The following is a 15,157-nucleotide window of genomic DNA, read 5'->3' on the forward strand; positions in this document are numbered from 1 at the left end:
ATATATATATATATATATATATATATATATATATATATATATACATATAATGTTCGTGAATGGAGTAGTCTATTTATTACATAGTTTTGAGGTTGTATAACAGTTTAAAACATATTTTAAAATAGTTCCTATATCTAAAGGGAAGCTAAATTTAAACTTAAATTTAAATACTTGAGTAAACCATTATATACGTTAGGCTTGCCAATAGCTCAAATACAACAGTTTGTCTCTCAGTTTGTATTTCTGGGCAACACCACAAATCTCTGTCTGTCTTTCCTCTATAGGGAAGTGATGTCCGCCCCAAACTTACTGCGAGTAGGAACTACAGAAAGCATCTTTGTAGAGATTCAAGACTGTACACGTCAAGATATCATTGATGTTCAAATATCTGTGTGGAACTTTCCAACTAAAGTTATGCTTCTGGCACATACATCTGTGATGCTCACAAAGACAACACATTACCAAGGCTTTGGAAGAATTAAGGTAATGTGATATTGAGTTCCTTGATTTACCTTAATAGATGTCCTTTCTGTTTGTACAGAAAAGAAAAGTAGATTGTACCAAATGCTCCACAAATGAGTCAGTCTTGTCAAAGAAAGGTATTCATAATATGTTTTATATATTTTTCAGTACATATTTAGCAACACTGTATTATGATTGTTAACAATGAAGATACATTAAGTCTAATATTTATGAACTTTAAAAGCCTGTGTAAGGTTTTGAAACCAGAATGCCAGAATTTTTTCCCGTTTGTCTTTTGTTGTTATTAGTTTGTTGTCTGTGTATGAAGAGGATAGGCCTGAAAGGTAAAAGGTAGTTAAATTCTTTTATTTGAGAAGATATATAAGGAAAAATAATACTTGAGTTTTGAAACAAACATGTTAATTACTAATGCTGTATCCAAAAAAAGAGAAAAAAGTCATTATTGAACTGTGCATAATTGTCAAGATAAAATGTAGGATGTTGATTTTTGCCCTTAGTTGACTGTAAAACATGAAATGAGTTGGGTTTCTTGTCAAATAAAGTAAGAGAAATATTACATTTTCTGTCATTCTGACAGAATTTTAATAGTTAATGTTTCACATTTTCCAGCTGACTTGTCTGTTTATATGGACTTTGAACTGTGTGCCTGATCTTGGTTGGTATGTGGCCAAGAAACTGATTATCTGCTGAAGAAACAAGGTTATGTGATGAACTTTAATTTTAACCATCAACATGAGGTTATTGAACCCTGATAGACAACTGGATGTTTCTTTTCAGGGATGCAGGTTTAATGCTTCAGCTACGATGCCACTGAACCACTGCTTTGGTGTTTGCAGATACAGCGTGCATGAAAAATAAATTATTAAATAAATTACCTAAACGGGTTTGGTTTGAGGAAAAAACAAACGGTAGCTGGATCTGAGAAATGCATGCACAATAAATCTTGTATATCTACCAATGTATTTCCATTTGTAATAAGTCCAACAAAAAGTCTATTAAGAACCCTATTACCACAGGCCAATGGTAATTTGAAATGGAAAATGGCCCACTGTCAATAGAGGCAGTCAAAAAAGAATTTGAACATGGCATGCACGTATGTGTCCATAGCAACAGACTCGTGGGACCTGATATGAGAAGTGCAAAAAAAAAACCCAGACTGTTAAGTTTTTTTTTGTTTTTTTTTATTTGACAAAACAATCTAACCTGTTTAAAGTCTATCTCAGATGAGATGCCAGCTTTTCATTGTAGTTTTAATCACATTTTCAACATCATACAAGTTGCTTTTCCTGAAAATGAGCTTAAAAAATCAGAGGATTTGAGGTCAACTGAGGAACAGGAGTCTGACTGTATCAATACAACTGATCAGCTATGGATAAGGACCAACTGTCCCATATGAATGGGTTAATAATCAGTGAGAACAAGCAAAAATAGATTAATTAACTACAGAATTCAATTGTTTAGGGGCAGTCCATGGGTCATGCATCCTCATCTTCACCATGTTCATCATCATCAACACCATCACTGTTTTATTTGAGAAAAAAAAAATCCTCACCCTGAAAAGCAGGGGGAACGGCAGACTTCTCAGGCCTGATTTACTGTAAGACAACTAATATCTTCAAGTTTTCAATTTTTTTTTCTTCACCAAATATTAGAAGCATAAAGAAAATAAATGCTGATTCTCCTTGTTCACTTTTAACTTCCAGGACAAAAAGCAGATTGATCCAGATGATTTAAGTGACGTTGACTCATTTTGTGTCAGATTATATATTTCAGACCTGAATCGTTCAGTCTGGTGCACCAGTAGCAAAATTTCAAAGTCAGTTTTCTTTTTGACAGCCAGTGTGAAAAAAACTGGAGTTATCTTTTTTCCCCCTTTTTTTCCTCCTTGTGTGGATACGACCAGCTTTTTTTTTTCTTTAAAAACTGGAAATCCAACAGTGAGGATAATGTGTGACTGTAGTCTTTGACCTTTTACTTTTACATTATTACATTTAACTCCACTAGATGAATATGTGCTTTTAACATACATCTTGGGGGTTTTGGTTTTGTTGTACCACATCATTAATTTACATTTTTCTTGTTCTCAGATCCCAACTGATTCCTTCAGTGAAGACCCTGATGAAAATCAGTATGTTTACCTCCGAGCACAATTCCCTGGTAGACTGTTGGAAAGAGTTGTGTTGGTCTCTTTCCAGCCCGGTTACATTTTTATCCAGACCGACAAGCCCATCTATACACAGGACAGCACTGGTAAGTCCAGTACGACAGTGTCTATCTTCAGCCATGCTTAACTTTGCTTTTTAACATTGTTTTATTGTAATAAAAAGATTATTTATATAATTATCTCAAGGATAAAAAGCTTTTTTTCTCAAGTTTACACATTATTAAAATGTAAGGTTTTTGGGGGATCCATCACAGAACCCATCATTCAATTAGCCTCACAGTTAAATCTGTTTTTTTATTGAATCACTGGAATTTCTGGCAGAAAGGCCAAAAGAAATGCAGGAATAACCAGAGAGAAAGGAGGAAGGTTTAAGCAGAAGAGCACAATCTATACTGACAGGGAGAGTTAAAAAAAGGAAGTGTAAGATGGAACGTAAAGTGTCAGGACAGAGTTTTGAGAGTGAGGACATAATACAACATTTTAAATGTAAAAACAAGGCAAAAATGCAAGGTTAAAATAATAAAGGTTTCTAGTTACATGTTGCTTTAAGAGGACTTTAAGTCATAGCTAAAGAATAATTAAATAAAAATCTTTACTCTTTTTTTCTCTCTCTCTAACAGTCTTCTACAGGATCTTTGGAGTGACGTCTGGCTTGGAGCCGATGACAGACGAAGGCCGAATGGAAGATGCAGTGACTGTTGAGATTGTGGTATAGTACAGTATGCTAAATGCAAAAGTACTACAAAGGGTCTCTCATTTTTTAATAAACGTTTCCACGTCATTGCTGTTGAGAAAACAAAAATCCTCCCAAAACATTCATCCATTGGAGCTTAGCGTAACTGCTCACAAGTTCACGATCTCACATAGTCTCTTTCTCAAAAAGAAAATGCTGCCACCAACCAAACACCTCAGCAACATAAAGTGGCAAATTGTGTCTTATTTGGACTTTTCAAAAGAATGTATAAGACTGATCATGGGAGCAGTTCATGTGTGTTAACTTATCATTATTTCCAGACTAATGACAGCATCACTGTAGAATCCAACATCATGAGGTTGACATCAGGAATGGTAAAAGGAAGATATTCTCTGGGCAGTGTCGTTGGGTAAGTTATTGCATGAAATGAACACATCACCTGCAGCATTGTCTTTTTTTCATACAGCTTTTGATAGACATTTAAGTTTTAAATTTTACAATTGCTGTCTTGTTTATGTTTGTATGTTTTTTACATTGTTTTTATTTAATTTATTTTAGTTAATGTCTTCAAATTACCAAACTATTAGACACTGCCATAGTTTAATGTGTAATAAATGTAAACAGCTTTAAGCTCTGCAGTTTATCATTAAAAGTTACTTGTGTCTTTTTTAAAATGGGGAAAACAATATTTTTGCATCAAAAATTAAATCACTAATGTTAAATGTTAAAACAATATAGTTTATTTAAAAGAAAAAAATGAAAACGTAAAAAAAAAAAAAAGAAAAAGGAAAACAATGTCATCTGAAATGAACTCAAACTTTGTCAAAAAAAAAAAAAAAAAAAAAAAAAAGACCATATACCACAAGTTAATACTTTTATCTTATTGTTTCAAAGAAAATTATCACCAAAATAATGTCATGTTTAGATATAAAGGGGGCTGGGAGGGTTGGGGGGCTGTGCGCTGTGTAGATGTTTGTGATGATATATGTGTGGAAAAAAAGCAATCTGGTGTGTGTTATTATTCACTGAGGTTTTATACTTGAGCGTGTAAAGGTTTTATACATGTTCAATATTTGTTTTTATTATCACTTTAAGCAAGTACTGTATGCATAAAACTTGATTTGATTTGGTTGGATTTGTAGCTATGGACTGTGGAAAGTGGTGGCAAAGTTTAACAATAACCCACAACAACTCTTTACTGCAGAGTTTGAGGTAAAAGAATATGGTAAGTCTCGTTAACTTCTAAAACCAATTAAAACATTTTAATCTGACTAGACAGACTGGAAAAGGGAAGATAAATGTGTTATTTTACAGTGCTTCCCAGTTTTGAGGTTAAACTGGCACCTTCAATCCCCTTCTTCTACGTGGACAGTGAGTCGTTGACGGTCAACATCAAAGCTATGTAAGGGAGGTTTTTTTTTATTTTGGATTAAGAAACAATACAGAAGTTTGATTGCTTTAAGAGTTTTTTTTTTATTTTTAGTTTGTCATGTGTGGTTTTAGGTACAATATTGGTGAACAAGTGGATGGAACAGCCTATGCAGTATTTGGAGTTATATATGACGGTGAAAAAAGGAGCTTTCCAAGCTCTCTCCAAAGAGTTGAAGTGAGTACATGTGTCTGCTTAAAATTTTATAAAATCTTTTTGCAAGGCCTACCAAAGTATCAACCAAACATAAACATATTTTACACGTTACATCACATCAGTTTTTATTTTGTTCTCAAATGTCCCTTCCCTTTATCTTTACTTTCATATTTTTTTGCAAAACTTAGTGTCACGTATGAGAACAAAAAGGTTACACATTAACCTGTTTTTTCACTATGTCTTATTAGGTCCAGAGAGGTGATGGAGTCATCACATTGATGAGGAATCACATCACACAAACCTTTCCCAACATAATTGACCTTGCAGGGAGCTCCATATATGTAGCTGCTGGTGTGCTGACAGAAAACGGTACGATGCATGCATATTATCCCCATTCCATAGCCATGACTTAACTCAAAGAAGGAAAAATACAGGAAAAGAAAGAAAAGATGACAGAACAAGAAATAAGAGAAGTTAAGTTGGAGTTACTTTTACTAGCAGGAACAAGCTCAGAGAAGAGACAGGGATGCAAGACAGATGTTAAATTAGGTGGCGTTTTAGGAGGTGCAGCTGCATGAATATTAATTGTGTGGTTTTAGATTAGATTTTTTTTTCCTCTTTTGAAGATTTTAAAGGCTGAAGTTTGTTAGGGAATGAGAATGTTTTTTTTTTTTTGCTTTAATTGCTTGAATATGTTCATGTTTCACCAACAGGTGGAGAAATGGTGGAGGCAGAGATGGCGACCATCAAGATTATCACATCACCCTACACTATCCATTTGAAAAAAACACCTAAATATTTCAAACCAGGATTTCCCTATGATGTAACGGTAAAAACCAACATTATATCTGAGTAAGATAAGACTATAGATATAGTTCATTTTATAAGCAAAATAAATTAAATGAGTTATTAAAACTAACATGGCAAGAAGTTGTTGGATTCATTTGATTTTAATCAGTTGTATGAAAGCAGGAAAATAATAAATTACTCATCTGTACTAGGTGATAGCTCTGGAATAATCCTAATAATTTTTGGATTAATATATACTCATATGTTATATTTTGCTGTATTGCTGCTACAGTTTGGAAATGATTGTGATGTTTGCATCAACAGTTTCAGCAGATATAAAATATGCATTAACAAGAGAATGTGTGATTTCATTGATTAAGTTTTACTTCTTCTGTAATAGATTGAGGTTGTGAATCCTGACAGCAGCCCAGCATCCGATGTTCATGTGGTGGTTAATCCTGGTAATGTGCAGGCCCGTACCTCACGCAATGGCTTTGCAAAGGTTACCATCAATACAGCTTTAGGGACTGAAACCATGACAATAACAGTAAGTATTTGAAATGATATATGACTTTTCAGGCTGATATCTAGACAGGTCAGATAAAACAAAAATAAATTTCATCACCAGGATGAGTTTGGTGTGGAAGAAAAAAATGAAAGCTAAAATTAAAAAATGTCAGGATAACCCAGATGGGAAGCTACGATGAGAAACATGTTTCCCTGTGCAATGAAATTCTTACTTTGCTGCTCGCACTGGATGCCAAGAGTGTAAAAAGCACTAAACACAATCAAGCAAATGCACCAATATTTCAAGATTGCAATAACATCTTCATACAGAGCTTTGTGTTCACATTCTAAGAATAAAACTTTGTAAATTATAACGTGATACATTTCACATTTTTACAATAAAACTATCACATTATATGATAAGGTCCCAATTTTATACATGTTTTTATTTGGGTGACAATGCTATGCTGAAGAAGCAAAATAAAAAATTTTTGCTGTTCTGGATGGTAGTATCCAGAATTTTGCTGGGATCCACATCCAACTTTGATATCTTGTGAAACCTATTAGGAACTTCTCTTGTATTTTTTGGCCAAGCTGCATGACCATTTATTATGGAGTGATATGCATATGTCCTAGGGCTGGGCAATATATTGAGTATACTCGAGATATCGTGGCTAGTCCCCTGTGCGATATAGAAAATGCCTACATTCGTCATATTCGAGTATCCTGTTGTCACGCAGTTGTTTTTAGCTGTGGGCGGGGTTTCCTCACTCCTCCTCGACTCTGCACCGCTTTGCACAGAGAATTAAAGCAAGCGCACCTAGTTACGTACATAACGTGAGCTACGTGCTACGTCATGAGAGGCAGCGTGTGGCCACTTTCTCGCTAAATTTGGCGACTTTTTGTGAAAAGCGACTAGCGACAAATCTAGCAACTTTTACAGGAGTTATTGGAGACTTTCCTGGTGTTTTGGCGACTGACTTTAAAGCGCATATTGTAAAGTTATTGTTACGAACGAGAGTCTCTCCCCGTCCTAAAGCACTCAGTCGCTCCGGCTGCAGCTGCAGCCAGTCAGAGGAGCAGAGAGGACACCTGCACGACTCCACCTACAGTCACAATGAACAGCCAAATCCGCCACTGATCCCGCTCTGGATTACAGAGTGGGACGTAAATTACAAAGTTTTTCACGTCACGCAAAAATAATTAATTCTATTTGATTACATTCACAACCTCTGTCACTTACTCACTCATCCACTGTGTGTGTGTGACACAAGCTAAATATCTATCTAACTCGTCATGTCTCTAGAAAGTACAGAAAGGAGTGGGAATCAAATCCTGAATTAAAAGCTGGCTGAAGCCGTTAATTGGAGACGATACGAGGACATTCTGCCTGTATTATAAGACTGATTTCTACGCTAAACTAAAAAATACAGACAACTCAAAAACGTATCCATAAAGCAAAGTCTTATAATAGGGCTGGGCGATATGACCTTTTAGTAATATCCCGATATTTTTATGGCCTGTCAAGATATACGATATATATCTCGATATTTACCTCAGCCTTGAATGAATGCTTTGGTGCATACAATCACATCACTAAGATGATTTTGTGTCTACATTAAAACATAATTGTTCATACTGCATTAAGATATGCTGATTTTAAACATTTATGCCAAAAGGATGAAATTGTAACGAAGCAAACTGATCAAAACCATATTTATTGAACAGTTAAAGCAGTGGCAGAAACATGTCATTTTAAAACAAAATAAAGTGACTTTGCATGATGTAATAAATGCAACGTATGAAAATAGGTGCTCTGGGGGGGGGGGGGCTTTTCAAATGATGAACTATTATAAGGCTTTGCTTTATGGATACGTTTTTGAGTTGTCGTGTATTTTTTTTAATCGCAGAGTTTAGTGTAGAAATCAGTCTTATAATACAAGCAGAATGTCCTCGTATCGTCTCCAATAAACGGCTTCAGCCAGTTTTTAATTCAGGATTTGATTCCCACTGCTTTCTGTACTTTCTAGAGACATGACGAGCAAGATAAATATGCTTGTGTCACACACAGTGGATGAGGTGAGTAAGTGACAGAGGTTGTGAATGTAATCAAATAGAATTAATTATTTTTGCATGACGTGAAAAACTTTGCAATTTACATCACACTCTGTAATCCAGAGCGGGATCAGTGGCGGATTTGGCTGTTCATTGTGACTGTAGGTGGAGTCGTGCAGGTGTCCTCTCTGCTCCTCTGACTGGCTGCAGCTGCAGCCGGAGCGACTGAGTGCTTTAGGACGGGGAGAGACTCTCGTTCGTAACAATAACTTTACAATATGCACCAGGAAACACCAGGAAAGTTTCTAATAACTCCTGTAAAAGTTGCTAGATTTGTCGCTAGTCGCTTTTCACAAAAAGTTGCCAAATTTAGCGAGAAAGTGGCCACATGCTGCCTCTCATGACGTAGCACGTAGCTCACATTATGTACGTAACAAGGTGCGCTTGCTTTAATTCTCTGTGCAAAGCGGTGCAGAGTCGAGGAGGAGTGAGGAAACCCCGCCCACAGCTAAAAACAACTGCGTGACAACAGGATACTCGAATATGACGAATGTAGGCATTTTCTATATCGCACAGGGGACTAGCCACGATATCTCGAGTATACTCAATATATTGCCCAGCCCTAGGACATATGCATATCACTCCATAATAAATGGTCATGCTGCTTGGCCAAAAAATACAAGAGAAGTTCCTAATAGGTTTCACAAGATATCAAAGTTGGATGTGGATCCCAGCAAAATTCTGGATACTACCATCCAGAACAGCAAAAAATTTTTATTTTGCTTCTTCAGCATAGCATTGTCACCCAATGACGAATATAGGCATTTTCTATATTCGCACAGGGGACTAGCAACGATATATTGAGTATATTCGATATATCGCCCAGCCCTACCTTATAATAGTTCATCATTTGAAAATTCCCCCCCTACAGCACCCATTTTTATACGTTGCATTTATTACATCATGTAAAGTCACTTTATTTTGTTTTAAAATGACATGTTTCTGCCACTGCTTTAACTGTTCAATAAATATGGTTTTGATCAGTTTGCTTCGTTACAATTTCATCCTTTTGGCGTTTGGCATGTTTAAAATCAGCATATCTTAATGCAGTATGAACAATTATGTTTTAATGGAGACACAAAGTCATCTTACTGATGTGATTGTAAGAACCAAAGCATTCAATCAAGGCTGAGGTAAATATCAAGATATATATTGTATATCGTGACAGGCCATAAAAATATCGGGATATTACTAAAAGGTCATATCGCCCAGCCCTAATATGTCCTGAAAATTATCCTATCTTGCACAGATAATTCTTTTAAAAAATCCTGAATCCAGATGGTGATCCATGTCACTCCCAAAGTTTAACTAAATCTAAGTTAGACCCATTCTCAGGGGAAAAAAACCATGAAAATCTGCCAAGTGGTTTTTGTATAAAGTTTATCAACAGACAAACAGATAAATGCTCTAAGATAATCAGATGATTCGGATAAATACTTTCTCTTTAGCGGAGGTAACTATCTTCAATGTTTTCCACTTATGAACAATCAATCAAAATGACTTTATGACCTGTCCCAGTTTAATTAGAGGCAACATCGCTAACATCTTTCCTCCTTGGCAAAGTGTCATCCCAAACTTCAATGCAGAGGTGCACACACTTGATTATTATACATTAATTGGCTGAAGCACACGTTTGCACATAAGTGCAAATAAATACTGAAAAAATGACAAAGTGAGATGTCAGAGTGTGTTATGGAGTACACCACTCCCTAATACACACAACACTCCATCAAAACAGAGTCAATGCTACTGGATTTGGACCAGACCCAGTTAAACGAAGGGTTGATGGGGTAACTTTGAGAACAAGAGGTTTATTTTTCCTTTTATTAAAGTATGGCAAGAGAATTTAGTTTGCCCAGGACATTGCTAAGGAAGAGTATTTGACTAAGTTGCTTCATGGGTAAAATGAAAAAAAAAAAAGACTTATGAGATTTGGCCAATTGATAAGCCTGATTTTCCTCCTCTTGCTTCTTGGTTAGCAGTTATTTCAGGGAATATTGCTCATAGTGAGCTGTGAAAAACCATCTAAAATAGTGAAGCATGACAATGTTCAGGCGGTTTGTCTACTTAACTAAAACAAACTGTGGAAGTAAACCCATCCAAAGGAAGGTGACATTTCTTGACATTCCACATCCAATCAAAACAAGTTCTGCAGACTATCCTGGTGCAAATGCATCATAATGTAACTGCAGGGTTCAGTTGTTTGGATTTGTTTTTCTCATTTCACAATTTTATTTTATTTTTCTTAATCTAATGGTCAAGACAAAGTTTAACAAAGTTCTATACTTTATGTATAGCGTGTGTTTGTGTTTCAACCTCATACTTTGTGTGACCTATTAAGACAAGTAGAGTGGTAAGGAAATCTTTTTGGATCAGTAACCATCAATAGAATATATTAGGGCAACATAATTATTTAAAAGCATATATAAAGTGTAAGATGGTGTATTTCTCTGTATGTGCCCTCAATTTCAGGTAAGGACCAATGACCGTCTCCTACAGTCTCAAAGACAAGCATCAGCCTCCATGACAGCTAATTCATATAAATCGAGAAGTAACAATTACCTCTCCATAAGTAAGAAATATTCTGAAACTCATTAATACTGGTAATTCTGCATAAAACTGCCATGGATGAACTATGAAAGGTTTTTATTGCAGATGTTTTAGAAACTGAGGTGGAGGTAGGAGAAATCTTGAGAGCCTCTATTTTATCCAGCAGGATGGAAAGTCGAGAAAAAGACATCACTTACCTGGTGAGACTGCATTGCACTCGCCCCTTTGTGTCTTTGCATTAATGAGCTTTGCTCTTTTTGAGTAACTGGATGAGTACTGATGTTTAATTTGTATTCCCAGATCTTGAGCAGAGGTCAGCTGGTGAAATATGGACACATAAGAGGTCAATTAATAATTCCGTTGCCACTTCTCATCACCAAAGAAATGTTACCATCGTTTCGCATTGTAGCCTATTACCATACAGATTCTGATGAAGTGGTATCAGAATCTGTCTGGGTGGATGTGAAAGACTCCTGCATGGGCTCCGTAAGAGATAAAACACTGTGACAAAGTTAAACTAAAGAGAGAAGTTCATACAATCTGATAGGTCTAAGCGTTAGAGTAATTCCATAATTATATAAGTAATTCTTTTTCCTTCCAGTTAAAGCTGGAACCAGTGAGTTTTGATCCAAGTTATGAACCTAGGAAAGTCTTCAGAATGAAGATCACAGGAGATCCAGAGGCCTCAGTGGGACTGGTGGCAGTTGACAAAAGTGCTTATGACCTGAGCAACAGGCTTCATCTGACACAAAAAAAGGTCAATTTCTTCATTCTGTTTGTTGAAATGAGATTCTGTTTATAGTTTGACAAAATCAGAATTTGCCTTTGTAAAGTCTAACTGTTACGATGTAAAGGGCCCTAAGATTGCTACAGTTGCAGTGGGGTGAACAAAACTGAACAAAAGATGAAAACTAAATCAGAAACAGAACTATAAGCATGAGGACAATACTTGAAAACATGAGGCAACCACCAAGACAGCAGTCTTAAGTCACCGTTTGGCTAAACCTTAAATCACGTAGATGTGTTTAAAAATAACACTGATAGCCCTTGGATGACATAAAATGTATGATATGGTTACTTATATATATTAAACAGTACAGGCCTAAATATAAGCATTATGCTTCAGCCTGTGCCTTTTTATTCACTATACAATGGTATGTTTGTACTAAATATATTTATAGTTTATTATTTGACTTAATTACCCGAATTAATAAATTTAAACTTAAAACCTCTGACTGAGATGTGTGCAGTTGTATTTCTGTATATGAACATTTTTTTCTTTCTCAGATTTGGAACACAGTGGAGAACTTTGACACAGGCTGCACACCAGGTGGGGGCAAAGACAGCATGAATGTGTTCTACGATGCAGGCCTGTTGTTTGTGACCAGCAAAAATGACTTTAAATCGCCTGTCAGAACAGGTAACACAACACTCTTCACTCAAACTGCCTAAACAGAACAATGTTTTTTCTCATCTGCCAAACAATTAGACAATTCACCAAAGATACTTAAATTTTTCAGGTTATTTTTAACCTTTGAATGTACTTCTTTATTGTTTATATATCATTGCTATAAGCTAAACCCTTGTACTCACAGGTAATATTATATTATGACATTTAAATATGTAGTGTGCTGGGCATGTTGTTTACCATTCTAACCTACTTACTTATTGCTTTTGCCGCAAATATTAAGCATTCATTCAATAGTAAACATTGCACCATAGACAGTCTCTCATGTTTTTTGTATTTGGATGTTTGTGCAGAAACACTTTGTTGTTCCAACAAATCCAACAGTGTCACATCATCTCTCTTTTAGTTAATGACTGAAACATTCACACAGAAACTCCAATATCTCTAGTCAACATTGGAAAAAACATAAGTCAGATTAAGCTTTAGCTAGAACTTGTATTATCCCAACTTAGATAAATGTGTACAGTAACCACATTGTGGTAAATGTGTTGGATCAGAATCTTATTATGATCACTACTACTATGTCTGTGCTGGTGAGATGATGGTTCAGTTATTGCTGGCTTTTGTTTAAGATATCATTGTTTCGCTTTTCCAGATCCTAAGTGTCCTCACTCTACGAGGCAGAAACGATCCACTACTGTGATGAACTTTAGATCCAGACTGGGTAAGAATCATTGTCTTTAAATTTACCAGTAACCAGTTTCCAGCTATGCTTCTATTATAGTTTTTTGCAAACGTAATGATTTGTGAAATTTCAAAATACTACAGTTGCAATTTGCACGTGTTTCCTTTGAACAATGTTAATATATATCCTAAGTGTTATGTGTCACGTGACGTGTAAATGCCAAAAATGTGTTTCCATAAGACTTTTGCAATGTACGTCTATATCAACACATCTGAAAAAGCACCTCATGAGAGCATAAAAGCTTTTTAGCAATATTTAGAGAGGCTTTTCAAAATGTAGATGTTTCCATTCGCGTTTTTCTATTCATTGCGATATTTAAGTTTTGCGCAATTCTAGAGGTATAGGAAATGACACCTTATGGTCAGCAGTGTTTTACAACAACAGTCATTTATTGCAACATTACAATTTGAGCTGCAAAAATAACCATTAATGTGCTGATTACAACTGTTTCAGTGCTCAAACTGCACCGGAGTAAAGGTACTGGTGTACATGCTGTTATTTCCTGCATCATAGCACTCATTTAATTCCAATCCTTTTCTAGTCCAATGAAACTGTTGGTTCAAAACTTGGTCTGTGTACGAATGCCCACCCTAATCCCTAACCCCTCATACACTACATAGGCCTACACTATATAGTACACTCATAATGTACTCATTCTGTTGGAGATTTGGACACAAATCTGATTATTTTTGCCTCATCACAGATCACGTGACTACCGACTGTCACCACAGCAACCACTACGCGTCTTTAATCCAAATTTAATCCAAAAGTCATGTGAAAAATTGTATTTTCTTCTTTCTTGTTTGCATATGTATTCAACAAATGAGGGCATAAAATTAATTATCTATAGTTTTTTCTTAACCAGCTTTGACATTCGTGTTACGTGCACCACTTCAAACCCCTGCCTGCAATGCATTGTGGTCTATATTGACCCATCTAGTGACTCACTAGATGCTCACTATTTTTTAAGATGCATTGTGGGTCATTTTGAGTCCACTACTTTTTTTCTCTGAACGTTCAGACATCCGTACAAAATGGCGTGAGCTCTATATAGGGCACTATGTAGGAAATAGGGTGGACATTTGCACACAGCCATAGCCTGCATTTGTAAGAACATTCTTTTCCAGATTATTCCTCAGCTGCAATCCATGGAATTTTTCAACAAACTTCCAAACCAATACACACTTATGTTCCTCAGCAAAACTATACTAGGACTTTCTTTCATAGTGGTTTCTTGATCACTGAAAACAGAGGGTTAACCACATGATAAGAATGTAAAAATAGATGGGTAAAAGGGTTACATCAATTAAGGTACTGGAAGGTAAAAAGGGCATCAGCCCAATAACAGTTCACTCATCTATTATGAGCAAGATCTTCCTGCAGAACTATTATTTGATATTCACAAAAAAGACCTAATTGTGAGAGGAACTTTGAGGGTATGTGTGTGTGTATGTATGTATATAAGTTTGTGCCAGACACATTTTTCTGGCAAACATGCGATCAAATGTTTATTAAAACACCAGTACATGTAGTTTCAGAACATCAAACCTTTGAAAAATTGACCATATTTTTAAATTGTTAAAAATTAAAAAGTGGTGAGAGGTGAGAAGAGACAGTGAGATAAGAAGCAACAAAGGATCACAGGCCAGAATTTCCAGGTCTGCAGAAAGGTATCTGTGATTCCCCGCATCTCTGATGCAGCTAAGAGACAAAAAAACTAACAAACCGCGTCAGATGATTCATGCTGCTGAATGTCAACGCTGTTTAGCTGAAACAGACATTCTGTATTGTAAATGTCACCATGTGGATTTTAAAAGATGAAAAATAGATGTAAATTAAATGAGCTAGGCTAACTGGTTAAGGGAGAGGTAGTATCTAGATTTACTTGAATAACCCTTCGGATAAATTGTACTATTGGCAGTTTTTTTCTTATAAAACTGTTTTTACTAGAGTATTATTCTAAAGTAATAATAAGCTTCTCTTACTCTAGTAAAGTGAGGCTACTGTTTATGCTGCTCTAAGATAAGCCCTTCTGGGTAGAAAATAAGAATATAAATGTATTTTAGTTCCTTTGACTGGTATATTTGTAAAGATTTAATTACTTTTTTTGGTCGTTA

At 35.6% G+C, this 15,157-nt stretch overlaps 1 protein-coding gene across 1 annotated transcript in view; it reads left to right on the forward strand.

The window, feature by feature from the left end:
* LOC306773055 (complement C3-like) overlaps positions 1-15,157 on the forward strand; it is a gene marked incomplete at both ends in the record, with an annotated part of 37,947 nt that overhangs the window by 548 nt on the left and 22,242 nt on the right. Inside the window, 16 exons of the mRNA XM_079262765.1 lie at positions 285-483; positions 2,571-2,733; positions 3,268-3,356; positions 3,662-3,750; positions 4,484-4,566; positions 4,656-4,743; positions 4,845-4,947; positions 5,175-5,295; positions 5,640-5,755; positions 6,116-6,262; positions 10,810-10,909; positions 10,993-11,087; positions 11,188-11,373; positions 11,489-11,644; positions 12,175-12,307; positions 12,951-13,019. Coding sequence (XP_079118891.1) covers positions 285-483; positions 2,571-2,733; positions 3,268-3,356; positions 3,662-3,750; positions 4,484-4,566; positions 4,656-4,743; positions 4,845-4,947; positions 5,175-5,295; positions 5,640-5,755; positions 6,116-6,262; positions 10,810-10,909; positions 10,993-11,087; positions 11,188-11,373; positions 11,489-11,644; positions 12,175-12,307; positions 12,951-13,019 — 1,937 coding nt within the window. The remainder of the gene's footprint in view (positions 1-284; positions 484-2,570; positions 2,734-3,267; positions 3,357-3,661; positions 3,751-4,483; positions 4,567-4,655; positions 4,744-4,844; positions 4,948-5,174; positions 5,296-5,639; positions 5,756-6,115; positions 6,263-10,809; positions 10,910-10,992; positions 11,088-11,187; positions 11,374-11,488; positions 11,645-12,174; positions 12,308-12,950; positions 13,020-15,157) is intronic.

The sequence above is a fragment of the Telmatherina bonti genome, assembly GCF_933228915.1.
Source record: "Telmatherina bonti genome assembly, chromosome: 3".
NCBI lineage: Eukaryota > Metazoa > Chordata > Actinopteri > Atheriniformes > Telmatherinidae > Telmatherina > Telmatherina bonti.